Source organism: Argentina silus, assembly GCF_951799395.1.
Source record: "Argentina silus genome assembly, chromosome: 7".
NCBI classification, from domain to species: Eukaryota; Metazoa; Chordata; class Actinopteri; order Argentiniformes; family Argentinidae; genus Argentina; species Argentina silus.
The window spans coordinates 12502726-12525633 of NC_139661.1; the positions used below are offsets into that span (position 1 = coordinate 12502726).

At 47.5% G+C, this 22908-nt stretch overlaps 3 protein-coding genes across 4 annotated transcripts in view; 2 read left to right on the forward strand and 1 right to left on the reverse strand.

The window, feature by feature from the left end:
• The window catches only part of cntrl (centriolin), a 27002-nt gene extending 20300 nt beyond the window's left edge, over positions 1-6702 (forward strand). Inside the window, exons 33-41 of the mRNA XM_083673320.1 lie at positions 57-316; positions 461-618; positions 1155-1228; positions 1618-1776; positions 3381-3576; positions 3765-3958; positions 4864-5064; positions 5549-5611; positions 6078-6702. Coding sequence (XP_083529446.1) covers positions 57-316; positions 461-618; positions 1155-1228; positions 1618-1776; positions 3381-3576; positions 3765-3958; positions 4864-5064; positions 5549-5611; positions 6078-6299 — 1527 coding nt within the window. The 3' untranslated portion in view covers positions 6300-6702. The remainder of the gene's footprint in view (positions 1-56; positions 317-460; positions 619-1154; positions 1229-1617; positions 1777-3380; positions 3577-3764; positions 3959-4863; positions 5065-5548; positions 5612-6077) is intronic.
• A 255-nt stretch (positions 6703-6957) lies between these two features.
• Positions 6958-13189, reverse strand: rab14 (RAB14, member RAS oncogene family). Of its 2 annotated transcripts, XR_014554288.1 has the most exons (9): positions 13100-13189; positions 12621-12677; positions 11953-12006; positions 11364-11541; positions 9948-10014; positions 9631-9718; positions 9452-9482; positions 7416-9293; positions 6958-7383 (listed from the first exon to the last, which is right to left on the reverse strand). XR_014554288.1 is itself a non-coding variant. In XM_083672734.1 (8 exons), the coding sequence occupies exons 2-8, from the start codon at positions 12670-12672 to the stop codon at positions 9116-9118; spliced, it is 648 nt and encodes a 215-aa protein (XP_083528860.1). In that variant the 5' UTR covers positions 12673-12677; positions 13100-13189; the 3' UTR covers positions 6958-9115. The 2 variants fall into 2 exon arrangements, 1 of the variants encoding a protein (XP_083528860.1); XM_083672734.1 differs by having other exon boundaries at positions 6958-9293.
• Positions 13190-13738: 549 nt separating this feature from the next.
• On the forward strand, positions 13739-22881 carry gsnb (gelsolin b). The gene is given in 17 exon segments (XM_083672724.1): positions 13739-13861; positions 14788-14981; positions 15537-15691; positions 15856-16017; positions 16484-16633; positions 16851-16940; positions 17092-17224; positions 17817-18121; positions 18484-18594; positions 18596-18618; positions 19392-19482; positions 19725-19895; positions 21125-21299; positions 21545-21666; positions 21877-21954; positions 22330-22390; positions 22622-22881. Coding segments are annotated over 16 exon segments (2190 nt in total). The 5' UTR covers positions 13739-13861; position 14788; the 3' UTR covers positions 22792-22881.
• The last annotated feature ends 27 nt before the right edge of the window (positions 22882-22908 follow it).

The window sequence follows — 22908 nt, forward strand, 5'->3', positions numbered from 1 at the left end:
GTGTCTGTATGTTTCTGTGTGTTATGGTAGGGTGTTGACGTGGTGTTGTGTTCCAGGTGTGTGTGGAGGCGCAGCAGCAGAGGTCAGAGGAGGAGGAGCAGCGGGCAGAGCTCCAGGGACTGGGGGCGGAGCTACAGATGCTGAGGGTGGAGGAACCCGGGCTGAGGGCGGGGCTACAGATGCTGAGGGTAGAGGAGGCGGGATTGAGGAAGGAGGTGGAGTTAGTCAGGCAGCAGAAGGAGGAGGCGGCCAGGGAGAGGAACACACTCAAGGAGCAGTGTAAAAACCTGGAGGCCAGACGCACACACGCTGAGAGGTAACCACACACACACACACACACGCTGAGAGGTAACCACACACACACACACACACGCTGAGAGGTGTGTCTCTTACTGTGGGAGCCAGTGTCTGCTGAGTGGATCATGTTGTACTTATTGTGTGTGTGTGTTGTGTGTGTCAGGTGTCTGTCTGCCGCAGAGGAAGGGGCTCGGGGGGCAGAGGCGGAGCTAGATAGGCTGAAGGCGGAACTAGGCCAGCTGAAACAGGATCAGAGACACGCCCACTCACGCAGACAGGAAAACGATAGAGCCACCGCAGCCAGTCAGCAACACCTGCACGGTACGTCCACCATATGAGAGAGAGAGACACCATGTCCAATATTTACATTTACATTTACGCCTTTATCCAAAGCGACGTACAACAAATACATTTGTTTAAGTAAGTGAATCATCTATCCAACAGTCATCATAAGACAAAGTAATCAATGCTCACACCAGGGGCCATTGGCAGTCGTAATGCCAGTAGGCTTATTTATTTTAAATATATTTTATTAGCAGGAGAGAACTTGTACAGGGGGGTAGCAGGGGAGAAGAGGTCTCGGGGTTAGGGTTAGTATAGGGGGGGTAGTGAGGGTGAAGCGGTCTTTAGGAGGGACTGTTAAGATGTAGCTTGAAGAGATGGGTTTTCAATCTACGGCGGAAGATCAGAAGTGACTCTGCAGTCCTGACCGTTATTACTAACCAATATTACTAACTAGATAGATAGTTAGATAGATAGATTCATAGATACGTAGTTAAATAGATGGATAGATAAATAGATGGATGGATAGGTGGATAGATAGATAGGTAACGTGTGTCTTGCTGTTGTTCTTCCAGAGGAGGCTGAGGTCCTGAGTCTGTTGACGGAGCAGGTAGAGGAGAGGAGACATCAGCTAGACACACTGGAGCAGGTAACACCTGATCTTCTCCTCTCTCTCCCTCCTTCTCTCCCTCTCTCCCTCCCTCCCTTAGCCAGACCCACTGGAGCAGGTAACACACAATCTTCTCCTCTCTCTCCCTCCTTCTCTCCTTCTCTCCTTCTCTCCTTCTCTCCTTCCTTAGCCAGACCCACCGGAGCAGGTAGAACATGATACATGTCAGCACCTTGGCTTCCTCTAAACCAACCTGTCTTAGTGCCTCATTTGTGTGTACCATCACGCTGTCCCACTACAGCTCGGATATACAATACTAGCTGTGTGTGTGTGTGTGTGTGTGTGTGTGTGTGTGTGTGTGTGTGTGTGTGTGTGTGTGTGTGTGTGTGTGTGTGTGTGTGTGTGTGTGTGTGTGTGTGTGTTTGCAGGAGATAAGCGTGGCCACCATGGGCCGTGACACCCTACTGAGGCAGGAGGCAGCTGAGAGGGCGGGGCTCCAACAGGAGGCGGGGCTTAGGGCGGAGCAGCTGGAGGAGAGGCTGAGGGAGCTGGAGGCTGAGCTGGCTCAGCGCCAGGCCGGACTACAGGTAACATAGGCCAGGGTATACTGTTACCGAATCCCCAATCACCTTCTAGCCGCTGGACTTAGAAAAAATTGTCTAACAAAACTTTTCTGTAATAAATGAGTTTATGGAGATATGTGTGGTACAAACTGGCCCATACAGTGCAGTAGGTAAGGTATGAATATATTAAACTGTAGTATAAAGTTAGAAGGCAAGACTTTTTTCCATTTCCTAAAAAACTTTTTTGCAGACAAAATGTCCTGATTTCATATATTAATACCCCCAAAAATCTAGTGGATGACACCTGAACAATGTATTTGCCCTCAATAAAGAGTTTAGCTTCTTATTTACTCTACTTTGTCCTCCCTGAAAAGACAATGGCATTTTGTTTCTTGACATTTAGTGATCATTTATTCAGTTGGAACCATTTACTATAAGCAATGATTGAGAGGTTTGCCTCACTGAGTTTAGAAGTTTTTTTTGGGAAGAAACAAGATTTGTGTCACCTGCAAATACACTCACCGAGAATTTTATTAGGAACACCTGTACACCTTCTCATGGTGGAGGTGGTGTAATGGTGTGGGGAATGTTTTCTTGGCCTGTTCATACCAATCAATCATCACTTGAATGCCATAGCCTATTTGAGTATTGTTGCTGACCATGTGCATTCCTTCATGGCCACAACTTACCCATCTTCTAATGGCTACTTCCAGCATGATAATGCACCATGTCACAAAGCAAAAGCTGTCTCAAACTGGTTTCATGAACATGACAATGAGTTCAGTGTTCTTCAGTGGCCTTCCCAGTCACCAGATCTGAATCCAATAGAAACACCTTTGGGATGTGGTAGAACGGGAGATTCACAGTGCACCTGAAAAATCTGCAGGAATTGCTTGATGCAATCATGTCATCATGGACCAGAATCTCAAAAGAATGTTTCCAACATCTTGTGGAATCAATGCCACGAAGAATTGAGGCTGTTTTGAAAGCATAGGGAGGCCCTACCCACTATTAGTATAGTATTCCTAATAGTTCCTAAAGTGCTCAGTGAGTGTACAATAGGGAATATAGTATTTGATACCACAGCAAGGTCAATAATATAAATAAGAAATAATAATGGACCAAGAATGGATCCTTGAGGTACTCTGCATGGTGAGTACAGCCTTTAGCAAAGACATATTGCTCTCTTATCAATAACATAATTATGAAGACAGTTGAAAACCTTGCCTTGGGTTAGTGTTAGTATAATATTATTAATTATCTATGTAGTTTTGTATCGTTTTTATATTTGCTCGAAGGAGATGATTACATTTGTTTTTTCAATATATATCTTTTATAACGTTTATTTCTCACCTTAGAGGACATCTGCAAACCAGGAGTGAAGCAAGATTTAGTCGTGTCGAAGACAGACCAGTTGAATGGAAAACAGTTGTTGAAAATATAATTAAGACATTTTGCGCGTGTGTGTGTGTGTGTGTGTGTGTGTGTGTGTGTGTGTGTGTGTGTGTGTGTGTGTGTGTGTGTGTGTGTGTGTGTGTGTGTGTGTGTGTGTGTGTGTGTGTGTGTGTGTGTGTGTGTGTGTGTGTGTGTGTGTGTGTGTGTGTGTGTGTGTGTGTGTGTGTGTGTAGGAGCTGCAGCATGAGGCCTGTGAGAGGGAGGAGCAGCAGAGACAGAGGCAGCAGCAGCTGCAGGTCCGTAGCCAGGAGGAGGAGCTAGCCCTGGGTCAGCTAACTGCAGCTGTGGAGGAGGTGAAGGGGCGGAGCCAGCGGCTACAGAGGGACCAGGAGGAGAGGAGCCGTTTGGAGGAGAGGGTGGCACAGCTGGGTGAGGGGGGGGCACAGCTGCTTGTTTTAGATGTCATTTTATTATTACTTATTACTAAAAGAGTGTGTACAGGTTGTGTTTACATATACAGAGGGAGTTTCCGTATTTACATTTGTGTGTGTGTGTGTGTGTGTGTGTGTGTGTGTGTGTGTGTGTGTGTGTGTGTGTGTGTATATATATATATTCAGGAAAGGAGCTGTGTCAGCGGGAGGCTGATCTGCAGCAGAGGTGTGAGGAGGTGAGGGATCTTCAGGAGGAGGTGGGGCGTCTTCAGGAGGAGGTGGGAGGTCTTCAGGAGGAGGTGGGAGGTCTTCAGACCACTCTGCTGGCTGAGCGGAGCATTGCCGACCAGAGACTCCACACCTTGAGAGAGGAGAAGGAGGTCAGGACCACCCCAACCAGACCCCTCCACACTGGGCTTTACACACTACAGACCCCAACCATACTGGACTTTACACACTACATACCCCAACCATACTGGGCTTTACACACGACAGACCCCAAACATACACACACACTACAGACCCCAACCATACTGGGCTGGTTTCAGCAACTATGGTGGATGTGTAACCAGACCAGCCCAGTACAGCTCAGCTTGGTTGGGCCTTGTAGTGTGAATCAAGGTCAGATGAAGTAGTGGTTCAGCTCAGCAGACACAGCCTGCTCTAACTAACACTTTCCTTGATTGTCTTTCACAATGTTTCCATCCAGACAGATCCCTGCTTGTCTGGCCTAGTACCTTGTATAAGATGTTTGTTGCAATAATAAAGGCGTGTGTGTGTGTGTGTGTGTGTGTGTGTGTGTGTGTGTGTGTGTGTGTGTGTGTGTGTGTGTGTGTGTGTGTGTGTGTGTGTGTGTGTGTGTGTGTGTGTGTGTGTGTGTGTGTGTGTGTGTGTGTGTTGCAATAATAAAGGTATGTGTGTGTGGGAGTGTTAAAGGTGTGTGTGTGGTTTGTGGTGTGTGTGTGTGTGTTGCAATAATAAAGGTATGTGTGTGTTGGAGTATTGAAGGTATGTGTGTGTGGGAGTGTTAAAGGTGTGTGTGTGTGTGTGTGTGTGTGTGTGTGTGTGTGTGTGTGTGTCTGTCTGTCTGTCTGTCTCATAATAAAGGTGTGTGCGTGTGTTTGTGTGTGTTGGAGTATTAAAGGTGTGTGTGTGTGTGTGTGTCATATTAAAGGTGTGTGTGGTGTTGATGTTGCAGAGGCAGCTGGGTTCATGTCCTCAACAAAACTATGTGCTGTGTAAAACTGCCACAATATAGTGTGTGTGTGTGTTTGTGTGTGTCCAGCTGTGTAGTCAGGAGGAGGGTCAGAGTCGTGTGAAGGAGATCAAAGACACCATGCGCTCGCTCAGGTGGGATGTGAGGGCGGAGCTTAACAGTAGGATGGTGCAGGTAGACACGCCCCCTGACGGACAGACCTCAGACACGGAGAACGACTCCCAGGGCTCCCCCCCCCCAGCCCTGACCAGAGCAGACTACAACACTACAGTAATACCTTGTTAATACCCCGTTAATAACCCTGTCTGTCTGTCGCACACCACTACAGTAATACCTGGTGTGGGCGGGGCCGAAAGCTTTGAGCTGTGCCCAAGATTCTTTAAGACTTGATTCCAATAGATTGAACACGAAAACAGACTTAATCACACAAGTTAAACACAGAGTTAAACACATAAATACACAAGTTAAACACACAAGTTAAACATCCACGTTAAATACACAAGTTAAACACAAGTAACTCTGTGTTTAACTCTGTTTAACTTGTGTTTAACTCTTTGTTTAATTGTGTGTATAACTTGTGTGTTTAACATTGTGTTTAACTTGTGTGTTTAACTGTGTTTAACTTGTGTGTTTAACTTGTGTGTTTAACTCTGTTTAACTCATGTGTTTACCTTGTGTGTTTAACTTTGTGTTTAACTGTGTGTTTAACTTGTGTGTTTAACTCTGTGTTTAACTTGTGTGTTTGTGTTCTCAGGAAGAACAGTGGAGAGGAGAGGTGCTGAGAGAGAGACTGAGACAGAAAGAGGACCACCTGAAGGTACTACACTTCTCTCTCTTATTTCTCCTTGTCCTTTCCTCTCTCCTTCCTTAGATGGCCAGGTTAGATGATTAGATGGTTAGATGGCCAGGTTAGATGATTAGATGGTTAGATGGCCAGGTTAGATGATTAGATGGTTAGATGGCCAGGTTAGATGATTAGATGGTTAGATGGCCAGGTTAGATGATTAGATGGTTAGATGGCCAGGTTAGATGATTAGATGGTTAGATGGCCAGGTTAGATGATTAGATGGTTAGATGATTAGATGGTTAGATGGCCGGGTTAGGCCTGTATTATACTGAATGTGTCTGACTGATCTGTGCTATTGTGCAATGTTTGTGCCACCAGTTCATTGATGCTTTTGCTGTATAGATATTATTGTATCTATTAATGACTTATAACCTTGCCCTCCCCCACCCTTGCCCCCTGCCCCTACCCCCGCCTCCTGCCCCTACCCCCGCCTCAGGCTCAGCTGCGCAGGCGAATGTGGTCTCAGGAGGAGTCTCTGTGTCAGCGCAGGCAGCAGACGGAGGGGAGTCTGCAGGGCCTCCGCAGACGAGTGGACAAACTGGACCAGCTACTGGGACACTCCTCCTCCTCCTCCTCCTCCTCCCTCTCTCCTTCCCTCAACTCTGAGCCTGTCAGACTGGACCCTACCGTCCCAGAGAGACTCAGACCTGTTCCCTGATGCCTGGACCACTTTCTTCCTCGTTTTACCTGGATGTGAGATGGCGGCAAAAAGCGATGCGATTCCATTCCGTTGTGAGCAAGGCGAGGGGGAGTTCTGTCCCCTCACAGTTCAGCGTGCAGGACTCTCTCAGGATGTGTGAACAGAGAATTCATGGCTGATAAAGTACCGTCTCCTGAAGGTTGTAACCACAACCTCCAAACTAGTTTTAGAAACGTGTGTGCAAAATCACTTTCCTCGTGTATATTTGGTGCCTTTTAAAACAGATTTTATATAATTTTCTACTCTTTCCATACTTACTGACAAGATTCACAATAACTTTCACATTTCCTTGAATCTGTGTTGTTTAATGAAGTGTGGTTGGTGCCATGAAATAAATATATATATTTTTTTTTACATTTTTCATGGTCTCAGTCTCTGTTATTAGATGCTCTCAGGTTCTGAGTATGTTGGAGATTGTCATTCTGTCAGACATGGTTAGGTACTCTCATTCTGTCCCACTGGAGGCTGGTGGAGGTAGAAATTGGAGGACATTGTATTTGATGACATTCCTCATTCTATTCCATACCTTACATGAGCCCATCCTCCGATTTCTGACTCCCCTGCACTGGAGGGACAGTAAACTATCATTCAGGAGTAAGAAAGAACACTCCAGACATCACTGTATGTACTTTATTTACAAATATTATGATAAATTGCATTATGGTCATAAAATGAACAGTACAGCTGACAAGAAATCGTCACAGATATAAATAAACGAGAGCCATGTTGCGAGCGGGGTTACGTCTTTACAGGAAAACTAAGGTTGCAGAAACCCTGAACTAAGCACATGATACAGCCGGCTGGTTGGCATGACTACAGTTGGGCATTCATAAATACATACTGTAGTCATGGTTACAACAGGGTCTTGTTAGGAGGAGAAAGAGGTGCAGGTTTGATTATCTGATATGATCAAACAGTGCTCAGATTCACAATAATATAAAGAATGTACAATATCGAAATAAACACCTTCAATAATGACTACATTATGGGGTCTTAGATTTAACTTTCCTTCAGGCTGAGACGTTCCGTGGGTCCAGAACCACTACGGCCTGGTCTGAGGATCTAGAACAGAACGTATGGACTGGTCTGAGGTTCTGGAACAGAACCACGTCTTCAGAAATCAGATGATGACGACACACTCCAGTCAGGTCAGAGAAGATAAACTCTGGAATGATTTAAAAGAATAGTGAGCAGGAAAACATCCTGCACTTCCCTAAACACAGGAGAGCGCTGGTGGTCCTGCTGACGAAGGCTAACAAGCTAGGCTGAACCCCAGCCTAACCCCTAGCGCCTAGGACCCTACCATTACCCAGGGGGTAGGGTGTAGGCCTAGCATTACCCAGGGGGTAGGGTGTAGGATCTAGGGGTTGGTTTAGGATTCACAGACAGCTCTTATGACATGGCTACATAGCTAGACGCAGGGGAGGTTGGTGGAGGCAGTAATCGGAGGACGGACTCATTGTAATGCATCGAATGGGAGTGTTTGATACCATTCCTCATTCCATTCCATGCATTACAACAAGCTTGTCCTCCGATGTCTGCCTCCCCTAGACTAGGGCTCTGGTTACTAAACCACAACTAGAGAACATGAATGTAGTGTTGAGAGTCACCCAGTGAACCCAGAGGCTCCCAGTCTGACCATTATAACCATTAGAACTGACCACTAATATTGGATGGGCTGAGGACTGGTTGCACCTGTTCAGTATAGAAGGAAACCAAACCAAGACTGGCAAACAGGAAGTTAATGTGAGGAATCTGATTGGAGCTTCAGTGCACAGAGTTCTACTTTAGTCTGCATAACAAATCCCACTAAATAAGGCAAAACAAATCAATCCCAGAGAGAGAGAGAGAGAAAGAGAGGGAGGATGTGATCAGGGCTGGGGGATACTGGACATGAAGGGTTCGAATGTTCTGGATTCAGATTAAGCCTAAAGACCATCTCCATTGAAAGTCCAGTAAAATTAACCTGTTTCCAGAGCTCTCTGGCCCAGATGTTGGATGAACTTGTGTCCAGGTCACAAAGTCACCAGGTCAGGTCCAGTATTGAGCTGCAGGTCATGAGATCTAGGAGGCACCTCAGAGCGGTCGTTTGGTCACATGTTCCTCTGCATTACAGTGGGCCTAACATACGCAAACGTATAGATTTGTTTACAAAAAAAAGGGTAAAAGATACAAAATAAAATAACATTTGGTAAATACTCATATCAAACAAAAAAGTGCATCCAACTTATTCCAAAATTCAGATAACCTTCAGAAACATTTAGAAATCATTACTGTAATATAATAATTGTTATACATACTATCTGGTGGATCATGCACCCTTTCTCTTTGAAGTCAGCGTCTATAAGCTCAATATTTTTGCAGCTCTTTCATAGACTATCATGTCAATCAATAATAAACAGCATTTAATAACTTAATTTAAATTTAAAATAGAACTACATTTAAAACACCACAGAGTGGTGCGTCATTTCATTGATGGTTCTTCACGGTTTCTACCAGTCAACCAGCCAGCCAACCAGTCAACCAACCAACAAACCAACCAGCCAACCTACCAGCCAGTCAGTCAACCAGCTAACCAGTCAACTAACCAGCCAACCAGTCAACCAACCAGCCAGTCATGATATGGGGGGGGGGGGAATATAGAGAGAGAGAGCGAGAGAGAGAGAGAGAGAGAGAGAGATGGAGGGAGAAAGATTGAGAGAGAGAGAGATGGAACGAAAGAAAGGGGATGATGGGTTCAGCTATGGGGGTCAGGGGTCAGCCAGGTCAGGTCATTAGCAGCTGCAGCCCTCCTTCTGGGGCTGGGGCTCACTGCTGAGCCGCCCCCCTTGGGGGGCCGAGGGTTTGTGCTGGACCCCCGACTCGGCCGCGTTCAGGTCCAGGCTGCCGTCCTGGATGTTCTGGTAGATCTTTTTAGCCGCCTCCAGGAAGGCGTCCTCCACGTTCTCCCCCCTAGAGGATGGGAGGGGAACAACACTCAAACACCACAACATCCACCTGGACTGAGGGAAGAAGCTCCGATCTAGATGCTAGAATGGTCATCTGGAATGGTCTATAGTGGTCTAGAACGATCTAGAAAGCAGGAGGAAGCATCAGGAGTGTTGACTTACGTCTTTGCACTGGCCTCCAGGAACAACAGACCTGCAGAACAAACAGGAGAGAGGAGTCAGTTAATAACAACAATAGTAGCCCTGACCCACCTGACAGACTGTTAACTCTGACCTACACGTTTATAAACTACACAGAACAGACTAGGAGGTCAACTCTAACCTGATGGGAGGAAACTCACCGTTCTCCTCAGCAAACTGCTTGGCCTCCTCGTAGGTCACGTCTCTCTGGGCCTCCAGGTCGGCCTTGTTACCAATCAGGATGATCACCTGAGAGAGGAGGGGAGGAGGAGAGGAGGAGAGGGGAGGGGAGGGGGGAGGGGAGGGAGAGGAGAGGAAAGGGGGGGGGGGTGCAATAAATAACACATTCCTAACAATATGAATGTATGGCAAATAAAGTATTGATTGATTTGTCTGAAACCAGACAATCTGAAGGTGTTCCATGTGACTGGCCATGTCATGTGATTGCCCATGTCATGTGACTGGCTATGTGACTCACAGTGTTGGGGTTGGTCAGGTTGCGGGCGTCTGTCAGCCAGCTGCTGAGGTGGTTGTAGGTACTTCTCCTGAAGACATGACAGGGGCATGGGTCAAGATGATGACATAAAGAGGTGTGTGTGTGGTGTGTTAGTGAGGCTAGGTGTGTGTGTGTGTGTGGTGTGTTAGTGAGGCTAGGGGTGTGTGGTGTGTTAGTGAGGCTAGGTGTGTGTGCGTGTGTTTGTGGTGTGTGTTAGTGAGGCTAGGTGTGTGTGTGTGTGTGTGTGTGTGTGTGTGTGTGTGTGTGGTGTTAGTGAGGCTAGGTGTGTGTGTGTTAGTGAGGCTAGGTGTGTGTGTGTGTGTGTGTGTGTGATGTGTTAGTGAGGCTAGGTGTGTGTGTGTGTGTGTGTGTGTGTGTGGTGTGTTAGTGAGGCTAGGTGTGTGTGTGTGTGTTTGTGGTGTGTGTTAGTGAGGCTAGGTGTGTGTGTGTGTGTGTGTGTGGTGTGTTAGTGAGGCTAGATGTGTGTGTGTGTGTGTGTGTGTGTGTGTGGTGTGTTAGTGAGGCTAGGTGTGTGTGTGTGTGGTGTTAGTGAGGCTAGGTGTGTGTGTGTGGTGTGTTAGTGAGGCTAGGTGTGTAGGTGTGTGTGTTTGGTGTGGTGTGTCAGTGAGGCTAGGTGTGTATGGTGTGTCAGTGAGGCTAGGTGTGTGTTAGTGAGGCTAGGTGTGTAGGTGTGTGTGTGTGTGTGTGCGTGTGTGTGTGTGTGTGTGTGTGTGTGTGTGTGTGTGTGGTGTGGTGTGTCAGTGAGGCTAGGTGTGTGTGTGTGTGTGTGGTGTGTTAGTGAGGCTAGGTGTGTATGGTGTGTCAGTGAGGCTAGGTGTGTGTTAGTGAGGCTAGGTGTGTGTGTGTGTGTGTGTGTGTGTGTGTGTGTGTGTGTGTGTGTGTGTGTGTGTGGTGTGGTGTGTCAGTGAGGCTAGGTGTGTGTGTGTGTGTGTGTGTGGTGTGTTAGTGAGGCTAGGTGTGTGTGTGTGTGTGTGTGTGTGTGTGTGTGTGTGTGTGTGTGGTGTGTTAGTGAGGCTAGGTGTGTGTGTGTGTGTGGTGTGTTAGTAAGGCTGTGTGTGTGTGTGTGTGTGTGTTATTGAGGCTAGGTGTGTGTGTGTGGTGTGTTAGTGAGGCTAGGTGTGTGTGTGTGTGTGTGTGTGTGTGTTAGTGAGGCTAGGTGTGTGGTGTGTTAGTGAGGCTAGGTCTGTGTGTGTGTGTGTGTGTGTGTGTGTGGGGTGTGTTAGTGAGGCTAGGTGTGTGTGCGTGTGTGTATGTGGTGTGTTCGTGAGGCTAGGTGTGTAGGTGTGTGTGTGTGGTGTGGTGTGTCAGTGAGGCTAGGTGTGTAGGTGTGTGTGTGTGTGGTGTGGTGTGTCAGTGAGGCTAGGTGTGTGTGTGTACCTGGTGATGTCGTAGACCATCAGTGCGCCAGCGGCCCCCCTGTAGTAACTGCGTGTGACAGCCCTGAAGCGCTCCTGTCCCGCCGTGTCCCAGATCTGCAGCTTCACCTTCTGGCTGCTCACCTCGATGATCCTTGTACCAAACTCCACCCCAATGGTGTGAGGGCAGTCCGCCATGACTGACACATACACATACACATACACATACACATACACATACATACACACACACACACACACACACACACAGATCCATCACTGGGAGTGGCACTTGGCTTGCCATTGTTAAAGGTAGACTCCGACATGATGTCGCCACAAACGCTGACTACAGCAGAGATAGTTAGCGAGTAAGCAAGACAACTCACTTCCTGTCACACTGCACTGCCTGCTTGAGCGCTGACAACATCACTAGCGAGTAAAACGTCTTGTTTAGCTGTAGTGAGGTCATATAGAGGAGTCTATGTTTAACTATCTGACACTTCCCAGAATGCAACGCCAGGAGTCCTGTCTCAGTAACACACATCCAGGATCGTGTGCTAGGAGCTACACGCTAACATCTCTCATGAAGAAGAGAAATCCTCTTTACTCACACTTCTTTTCTGTGAACTGGTGCAGCAGACAGGACTTCCCTACGCCCATGTCCCCTAGAGAGAAGAAGAAATCATCACAGTTACATCAAATCAAACTAATTTGTCATATAGACAGAATCCAGCCGTAGATGGTGTAATGAAATGCTTTGGTCAGCTAGCTCCTCAACAACGCAACAATGAAGTCATAATTAAAACAATAAGATATGGTGGAAGCAGCAGTAGAAACACAACAACAATAGTTAAGTGGGATGATAAATCTGGCAACAGTAGTAGTAGTATTTAGTAGTGTGCATCTCAGCAGAGAGAGGACAAGAGGAGGCTAGGGTGTGTGGAATACGTGTAGGATGAGGACAGTTATACAGTCCTCTCTCTGGTGGCTCACAACACTACATGAACTGAGCTGAGACTCATCCTTTCAGGCCTACAGGCTGACAGACACATCATGGAGGGAGTGTTTAGTATCCTGAAAGACCACATCTGACAGTCAATCAATATCAGCGAGAAAATCGTTTCAACATTTGACAGCTGTGAGACCGTCTTCTACAAGGTAGGTGTCAGTTAGGCAGTATAGGTCTACATCACTGGTTCTTAAATGCATGAATGCCTGAACATTCATGCATTTAAGAACCAGTGATGTAGACCTATACTGCTGGATAAAGACCACTCACCGATAATGATGTACTTGAAGATGTAGGAGTAGTTGTACGGAGCGGTCGTCATTTTGGCTGTAGAATAACAAAGACGGGAACGTTTATACAACGTCGGAACAACCACCGACCAACCAGGATGTAAACAAGAGGCCCATTATAAATGTCACTAAAACGTTGCTGAAAACACAATCGATACAAACGTTATGGGTCGATCAAATACAATCGAGCGATATAACCTCAGTGGCTAGCGTAGATGTCATGTCTTAGACATTTAATTATATGAATTTAGTGCAGTTTTAGCTAAAATGCTATAGCTAGTTAGTTAGCTAGCTACTAGCTTCTATTGACAATGCAAAATTCAAGTAGCTGTTAGCTAGCATGTTAGCTACGCTAGCTAACGACGTCTGTAGGCCACATTTTAGCTTGGCAACGACGTCAAGTGACATCAAATTTGCATTCACTAATTTCATATAAACGTGACATGAGGTTCATTTTACCTTGAGATTATGTAGCTAGCTAATAAACCCCCACAATTTAATAACTTCGACTTGCTGATCTGTCAAAGGTTTCACACTTCTTCCTCTTCATCAATGACTAAGGAATCGAAACCTGCCTAAGGTGTATACTGCCACCAACAGGGCAGGAGTGTGTGTGTAGCAGCCAACTCCTGATTACTTAGTTAGATTATCTATCACCAACGATCAAATTGATAATCAGTCGAGTCGTATACACATCTAACAGGTTATTCTCCATGTTCATCTCATCGGTGACATAATATGCCTATGCCGGTATCTCTAAAGTGTTCGGTCTGTGTGATGTAGAATATCAACACTTTATTCAAAGCAGGTTTTATGCAATCATGAACAAAATCACTTAGAACAACAGATCGGTGGAGGATATAGTGAAATGCCCTCCGGTTGTGAATACATAATGAAGACCAAGCAGAGACCTCTAGAGATCTCTCTCTCTCTCTCTCTCTCTCTCTCTCTCTCTCTCTCTCTCTCTCTCTCTCTCTCTCTCTCTCTCTCTCTCTCTCTCTCTCTCTCTCTCTCCTCTCTCTCTCTCTCTCTCTCTCTCTCTCTCTCTCTCTCTCTCTCTCTCTCTCTCTCTCTCTGGGCAAGAGCAGGAAAGGTATATTTACCTGCCCCAGAAGGGAGTTGCCCCTCACAGTCTACGGAAGCGCTTCTCACCTTATCTACGAGCCTCATATCAGCAGCGGACGACGCTATCGATTTATTTATTGCAGACTTGCACATCAGGTACCTATTTTTAGATGCGTTACTATGACGTTTTGAACTGACATAAGCGTTTTATTCTTTCTCCTTTGCTGTTTCTCCATTTCTCTACAGTCGTGTGTCCTCCTTCTCTCTCTCTCTCTTCAGTACATCAAAGTTAGGCTATTCCTTCCAACATGAAACTTTTATTTGTGTGTCTAATTGGTCGTTTGGCTCGTTTGTTTGCGTCCCTCGAGGTCCGTGTCCCCATGTCCCCCTACCTCGGGGTATTATTATTATTATTATTATTATTATATATAACAGTCTACTTGCATTCTTTTATCCTAAAATGCATAATTCCATGATTATTATTACTATTGCACAATGTTTTTTTAAATTTTATTCAATCTTCATTGGGGTGGATGAGTTCCTGATCAAACATGTCTTTTGTGGGTGGGAGTGGCCAGCTCTATGGGTGGAGGGAGGGGCCAGCTCCTATCTACCTATTTATTTACCTACCAATCTACCTATTTACCTACCTATCTAGCTATTTACCTACCTACCTACCTACCTATCTATTTATCTATTTACCTATCTATCTACCTATCTATTTACCTATTTACCTAGGTAAATAGATAAGGTGAGAAGCGCTTCTGTAGACTGTGAGGGGCAACTCCCTGCTCCCAACTCTGGGGCAGGTAAATATATCTATTTACCTATTTATCTATCTACCTACCTATCTGCCTAACTACCTACATACCTACCTACCTACCTATCTACCTACCTATCTATCTACCTACCTATCTATCTATTTACCTACCTACCTATCTACCGACCTATCTACCTATTTACGTACCTACCTATCTATCTACCTACCAACCTACCTATCTACCTACCTATCTATCTACCTACCTATCTACCTACCTACCTATCTACCTACCTACCAACCTACCTACCTACCTCTCCTTCAGTATGGTGTACCACCCAGAGTTTGAGAAGGCGGGCCAGAGCTCTGGTCTGCAGGTGTGGAGGGTGGAGAAGTTGGACCTGGTGCTGGTACCAGAGAATCTCCATGGGGGGTTCTACTCCGGGGACGCCTACCTGGTCCTCAACACCGTCAAACAGGGCTCTGGACACCTGCAGTATGACCTGCACTTCTGGCAAGGTACGGTCAGAACTGAGCTACACCGGGTCTAGGTAGGAACAGAACCAAGAACACTGGGTCTAGGAAGGGACAGAACCAAGAACACTGGGTCTAGGTAGGGACCGAACCAAGAGCACTCGGTCTAGGTAGGGACAGAACCAAGAACACTGGGTCTAGGTAAGAACAGAACCAAGCTACACTGGGTCAAGGTCAGAACAGAACCAAGAACACTGGGTCTAGCCAGGGACAGAACCAAGAACAATGGGTCTAGGTAGTTAAGCACCTGAGACAGAACCAAGCACAACGGGTCTAGGGGTAGCGGAGGTGGTTGGGAGTCATGCTCTCGTGACGAGGTAGCCCTGTCTGAGACATAGAAACTCCAGTGTTGCCCTCAGACCTTGAGGATGGCCTCTTGGTTTAATGGTAGATGCTTGGGTCATCCACGTGGAAGACCCGGGTTTGAACCCATCCATCATATCAGTCTTTCACAGATTCTTCACACAAGACGTGTTCACAAGCCTCCCACGTCTGAGAACAGACTTGTATGACGTGAACAGCTGTTTCCTGTCTGTGCAGGAAATGATTGCACCCAGGATGAGAGCGGTGCGGCGGCCATCTTCACATATCAGATGGATGACTTCCTGGGAGGCAAACCGGTCCAGTACCGCGAGGTCCAAGGCTATGAGTCCAAAACCTTTGCCGGCTACTTCAAATCTGGCCTGAAGTACATGGTAATGTTCCCACACAGACACAACACTATCACTGCTCTTACAATTGTTATGGATGTATTTATTCATTCATTCATTACTCCTGTTCATCATTAATAACATACAATATAATACATCTATTACATTCATTCATCCATTCATCATCTTATTGTTGTCTCTGCCTCCAGAAAGGGGGTGTGGCTTCAGGGTTCAAGCAGGTGAACACCAATGAGGTGGAAATGGAGCGGCTGCTGCAGGTCAGAGGTCGGCGTGTTGTCAGGGCAACAGAGGTGGAGGTCAGCTGGGACAGCTTCAACCAAGGAGACAGCTTCATCCTGGACCTGGGCAGCGTCAGTTTCCAGGACGATATGATATATGATACAGTTACCATGACAGTTACCATGACGATATGATACATGATACAGTTTCCATGACAGTTACCATGATGATATGGTATATGATACAGTTACCATTACAGTTACCGTAACAATATGATACATGATACAGTTCCCATGACAGTTACCATGATGATATGGTATATGGTACAGTTACCATAACAGATATGGTATATGATACACTATATGTAGTTTCACCACAGCCCTTCTAGAATATGTATGTAGCTTCTTTAAATGTGTGTTTTGTAAACAAGAGCACCGGCAGAGGGGCAGGGTCATCGCCAGCGCCTCAGTTGGAGCTACAGCCAGACGTTTAGGAGGGTGGAGCTACATGTTCCTTGAATGAACAGCGTAGTGGTGTCATTTGTCCCTGAATAATGGAACAGTTCTGGAGTTCACAATCCTAATCTGTTCGCTGCAGGAGATCTACCAATGGAGCGGCTCCCAGAGCAACCGCTTCGAGAGGCTGAAGGCCACGCAGGTGTCAAAGAATATCCGTGACAACGAGCGCTGTGGGCGGGCCGAGCTGCACATCTGTGATGAGGGGGCGGAGCCTGAGAAGATGCTGGAGGTAAGTCTGGTGTCACACACACATACCCACACACATACACACACACACACACACACACACACATACACACACACACACGCATTGTGTTGAATGTAACAGCTTGTTGTTATGTTGTTGTGTTGTTGTCTTGGTAACATCGTGTTGTGTTGTTGTCTTGGTAACAGCGTTTTGTGTTATGTTGTTGTCATGGTAACATCATGTTGTGTTGTTGTGACAGATCCTAGGGCCGAAGCCAGACATACCTGAGGCCCACTCTGATGATGTCACCACAGATGTGTCCAATAGGAAGCTGGCCAAATTGTACAAGGTGAGAGCAATGGTCAGATGAATAAACAAGAATTATTTATAAACAGTTAGATAAGCATTTATAAACAGTTAGATAAGCATTTATAAACACTTATATAAGCACTTATAAACAGACCTTCAAAACACCTGAAATGTAAATGTTCCCCCCTCAGGTGTCCAATGCCAGTGGTGACATGGACATTACCATAGTAGCAGCAGAGAACCCGTTCTCCCAGGGCGACCTGGACTCTGGCGAATGTTTCATCCTGGACAACGGCCCCAACGGAACCATCTACGTCTGGAAAGGTAGCTGGGTCACCTGACCTCCCAGCAGCAGCTGACCAATGAGCTCCGTCTATACTGGACAGAGCTAATGCTGACGCCTAACAAGAATGACCAGTTATCATGGCAAACATCTCGACTCAAATAGAAAGAAAGAAAGAAAGAAAGAAACAAAGACTGTTTATTTGCCATGCAATCAATTCTCCTCAATTGTTGGAATGTGGTCAATCCCCCCTCTGAGACAACACATGTGCACACCCCCAAGGTAGAACAGAGCTCTGGGCTCTGGGCACAGGTCAGCCAAATTCGGCGACCCTGGAGCAGTTAGGGGTTTGGTGCCTTGCTAAAGGGCACAACAGCAGTGGTAGGTACCTTAGATATGATGACAGCAACCTTCCAGTCACCAGCTCACATCCTGGTTCCCTCCTGGGGTGGGGATCGAACCAGCGACCTACCGATTGTTGGCAGGCCTCTCTAACATCAAGTTTTACCCTGTAATCCAGTGGATTTGTTCTTTTCATTAGTCAATAGTAGACACTTTAAAAAACAATTGTGTAAAAACGGACATATTTTATTCCCTTCCACCCCCCCCCCCCCCACCCCCCCACCCCCCCAGGGAAGGAGGCCAACAGGGAGGAGAGGAGTGCTGCGATGGGGGCGTCTGAGCGGTTCCTCCAGAAGATGGGGTACCCCCAGCACACGCAGGTTCAGATCCTGCCGCAGGGTGGGGAGACCCCCCTGTTCCAGCAGTTCTTCAAGGTGTGGCGTGATGCAGACGACCAGGTGGGCCTGGGCACCGTCCACGTCTCCAATAAGATCGCCAGGATCCAGAAGGTGGACTTCGACGAGTCCTCGCTCCACGACTCTGACGCCATGGCCGCACAGCACGGCATGGTTGACCAGGGCAACGGAGAGAAACAGGTGTGGCGGGGGGGGGGGACTAGGTGGTGTGTGTGTGTGTGTGTGTGTGTGTGTGTGTGTGTGTGTGTGTGTGTGTGTGTGTGTGTGTGTGTGTGTGTGTGTGTGTGTGTGTGTGTGTGTGTGTGTGGTGATGGGTTAGGTTACCTGGTGTTACCTGAGCAGCACCTTGCAGTGTTTGTTAATGTTGAACCATATCATGTGACATCAGTAAAGCCCTGGGGCCTGGGTGGATACACCACAGTGACAACAGGACAGGACAGGACTTCTATTGTATCTGTTGTCTATTCTATTCTATTCTGTTTTACAGTACATAGTATCTGTTGTGTTGACCTCTGACCTGTGATCTGTGGTGGTCCCTGTAGGTGTGGCGTCTGGAGGGGGCAGACAAGGTGGCGCTGGAGCCTTCCGCCTACGGACAGTTCTACGGGGGAGACAGTTACATCATCCTCTACAACTACCAGCACGCAGGGAGGGGGGGGGCAGATCATCTACATCTGGTAGGTCTGGGGGGGGGGGGGGGGGGGGAGGAGAGAGGGAGAGAGGGAGAGAGGGAGAGAGAGGGAGAGAGAGAGAGAGAGAGAGAGAGAGAGGGAGAGAGGGGGAGAGAGGGGGAGAGGGAGAGAGGGGGAGAGGGAGAGAGGGGGAGAGAGAGAGAGAGAGAGAGAGAGAGAGAGAGAGAGAGAGAGAGAGAGAGAGAGAGAGAGAGAGGGGGAGAGAGGGGGAGAGAGGGGGAGAGAGGGGGAGAGAGAGGGAGAGAGAGAGAGAGAGGGAGAGAGAGAGGGAGAGAGAGAGAGAGATATTTAGTTCAGGGTGTGTTTGCTAGGTCTTCATTATGTCTTCACAACCGGAGGGCATTTCACTATGTTGAGGGTCGGCATATCCTCCACCGATCTGTTGTTCTAAGTCATTTTGTGTTTGATTGGATAAAACCTGTGCTCTGAACAAAATGTTGATATTCTACATCCCACAGACTGAACATTTTAGAAGATACAGGTCTCTTATGGCACAGAGGAGATGAAAATGAAGAATAACCTGTTAGATGACAGTTGTCCCACCCATCCAGTCATATAATAACTGGTCTGACTGAGCAGACAGAAAGGGAGGGTGCTGTTATGTCTCTAGATATCAAAGACATGACATGATCTTGTTGGCATCAGCAGCAGCAGGGATTCAGTTCCATATGAAGCTCTTTAGCAGAGAAGTGTGTGATGAAGAGTGTGATGAAGGGCAGAGAAGAGTGTGTTGTGTTGACCCTCCTGTCCCTCCCCAGGCAGGGCACGGCCTCCAGCCAGGATGAGGTGGGGGCGTCGGCCATCTTGGCCACCCAGCTGGATGATGAGCTGGGAGGAGCAGCTGTTCAGGTGAGGCATCAGCTCTACTTCATCTCAGCCTGTCTGGTATACTGTGTAGATGTGATCAGTCAAGAAGTGTGTGTGTGTGTGTGTGTGTGTGTGTGTGTGTGTGTGTGTGTGTGTGTGTGTGTGTGTGTGTGTGTGTGTGTGTGTGTGTGTGTGTGTGTGTGTGTGTGTGTGTGTGTGTGTGTGTGTGTGTGTGTGTGTGTGTGTGTGTGTGTGTGTGTGTGTGTGTGTGTGTGTGTGTGTAGGTGCGTGTGATCCAGGGGAAGGAACCGGCCCACCTGATGAGTCTGTGGGGGGGGGGGCCCATGGTGGTGCATCAGGGGGGCACGTCCAGGGAGGGGGGCGAGGCCCAGACCCCTGACACCCGGCTGTTCCAGGTCCGAGCCAACACCGCAGGACACACACGCGCTGTAGAGGTGAGGAACCAGCAGTTATAACACAGTTATGACACAGGGCTGTAGAGGTGAGGACAGCAGTTATAACACTGTCCTAAATGAGACAGGAACAGAAGTACCTCTCCTAAATGAGACGGGATCAGAGGTACTGTACCTAACCTAAATGATCCATGAGTACTACGACACAAAACATAGAGCGTATATAGTACACGCCTGAAACACATGCTAAGCATCAACTATGAATACATCCTCACACACACACATGCACGCACACACGCACACACACACACACACACACACATACACACACACACACACACACACACACACACACACACACACACACCCTACCTGAGAGGGTTGACTGTTCTCAATCACAGTTTTCACCAAGTCGTTGTCTGTGGTTAGGCTAACAGAAAGGCTTGCAGGCAGACAGACTAACAGACAGGCTAGCAGACAGACAGGCTAGCAGACAGACAGGCTAACAAAAGACTAGCAGGCAGACAGACTAACAGACAGGCTAGGTTAACAGACAGACAGACTAAGAGACAGGCTAACAGACAGACTAACAGACAGACAGGCTAACAGACAGACTAACAGACAGACAGACTAACAGACAGGCTAACAGACAGGTTAGAAGGCTAGCAGACAGGCTAACAGACAGGCTAACAGACAGGCTGGGTTAACAGACAGTCAGACTAACAGACAGGTTAACAGACAGACAGGCTAACAGGTACACTGTGGTACCGACCCACTAACGGGTTCCTCCTGATGTCCAGGACACAGAGGGCAGTGTTGGACTTGAGAGCCTCCAGCAGAGGCCGCGCCCTGAGGTGGAAACACAACAGACAATCAGACCACAAACACACCCTCCAAATAACACACCACCAAGGCGGTCTGCTACTGGACGTGGAAGGGAGAGTGTGTTTGTGAGAATGTTGAGTTCCTGTGTTGTTGCACACATACGCTCCAGCACGTTGAGTTGGAACTGCCTGGAATGAGTGTTTATAATAGATATTCTATTAACATGATTTATCTCATTGGATGCTCTTTGTACTTTTATATGGGATTTGATCACAACCATCATGTATTGTTGTATTGATGGAGTTTAGAGAGGGATGTGAGATTTGTGTGTGTAAGGTTTCTGGATTCTGTGTTTATGACAAATACTTGATTTTCACTGCATGTTCATGTGATTCCTCACAGCTAACCTCTGACCTGCATTTATAAAACCTGCCCCCCCCCACCAGGTGGATGCAGAGGCCTCTAACCTGAACTCTAACGATGCCTTCCTGCTGGTGACGCCTGTGTCGTGGTTCCTTTGGCTGGGGAAAGGCAGCAGTGATATTGAGAGGGGTGGGGCTCAGCAGCTCACTGACCTGCTGGGGGGCTCCGCCTCCGAGACCCCCGAGGGGGAGGAGCCAGGTAAGAGTTTGCTTCCATAAGAGCCGTATCAGTTTATACAGGTTCAGGAGGAATCCCCCTTTAACTGTCCTCTGTTCTTGCACAATTGTGTGTGTGTGTGTGTGTGTGTGTGTGTGTGTGTGTGTGTGTGTGTGTGTGTGTGTGTGTGTGTGTGTGTGTGTGTGTGTGTGTGTGTGTGTGTGTGTGTGTGTGTATGTATGTATGTATGTATGTATGTATGTATGTATGTGTGTGTATGTGTCTAGATGACTTCTGGGATTCTCTGGGAGGGAAGGCTGACTACCGCACCTCCTCCAGACTGAAGAACAAGATGGACACCCATCCTCCCCGTCTGTTCGCCTGCTCCAACAAGACTGGACAGTTCATCGTGAGTCCTCGCCCCTTGTCATCGGCAGGGGAGACTGGTGGAGGTAGAAATCGGAGGACAGGCTTCTACCACCACTAGCCTCCCGTTACTAAGGTCGTCCCTGTTAAACAGCCACAGTGTCAGTAATGAGCTGCTTCCTGGTTGTAATGAGCTGCTTCCTGTCAGTAATAAGCTGCTTTCTGTCAGTAATGCTGCTTCCTTTGTGTCCAGATCGAGGAGGTTCCGGGGGAGATGACTCAGGAGGACCTGGCCCCTGATGATGTCATGATCCTGGACACCTGGGACCAGGTGAGCACCCGGGGACCGTACAGGCCAGGGGAGGTACAAATCAGAGGACAGGCTCATTGTAATGAATGGAATGAGGAATGGTATCGAAGACATGTGTTTGATATCATTCCTCATTCCATTACAATTACCCTGTCCTTTGATTTCTACCTCCACCAGCCTCCCCTGATCAACTTGTACCACCTGGGGACCGTAGAGGCCAAGGGAGGCTGGGCTCATTGTAATGCATGGCATGGAATAAGGAATGGTATCAAACCTGTGTGACTTATTAGTGCCTCCACCAGCCTCCCCTGGCCTCTACAGAAGGCCCAGATCAGCTGTATGCATTGCTGACTCATGGTCACATGACCATTCTCTCCCTCCCTCCTTCCCTCCCAGGTGTTTGTGTGGATCGGAGAAGAGGCCCATGAGGAGGAGAAGACTGAGGGGATGGTCTCAGGTGGGCGTCGGGAACAGAATATAAGAGTAGATAGAATATAGTAATCTATTGTAATACAAAATATAGTAATCTAATGTAATATAAAATGTAGTAATCTAGTGTAATATAAAATATAATAATCTGGTGTAATATAGAATATAGTAATCTAGTGTCCTATGGAGAGGCTGGAACCTTGGTGAACTGCCAGTAGTCTGAACCCTGCTCTCACTGCCTCTGCTTGTTGTGTTTCAGCTGGTCGGTACATTGAGACGGACCCGGCCAACAGGGACAGCCGGACCCCCATAGTGAGGCTCAGACAGGGCCACGAGCCCCCCACCTTCACAGGCTGGTTCCTGGGCTGGGACCACGAGTACTGGAGCAGCGACCCGCTGGAGAGGGCCATGGAGGGGCTGCACGTCTGAACACACACACACACACACACACACACACACACAGGGGATCCCTCTCAGACTCCCTGTTCCTCTGTTATAAATAAACTGAGCTGAAGCGTCTTGTGTGTCTCTCTCCCCTCCTCAGCC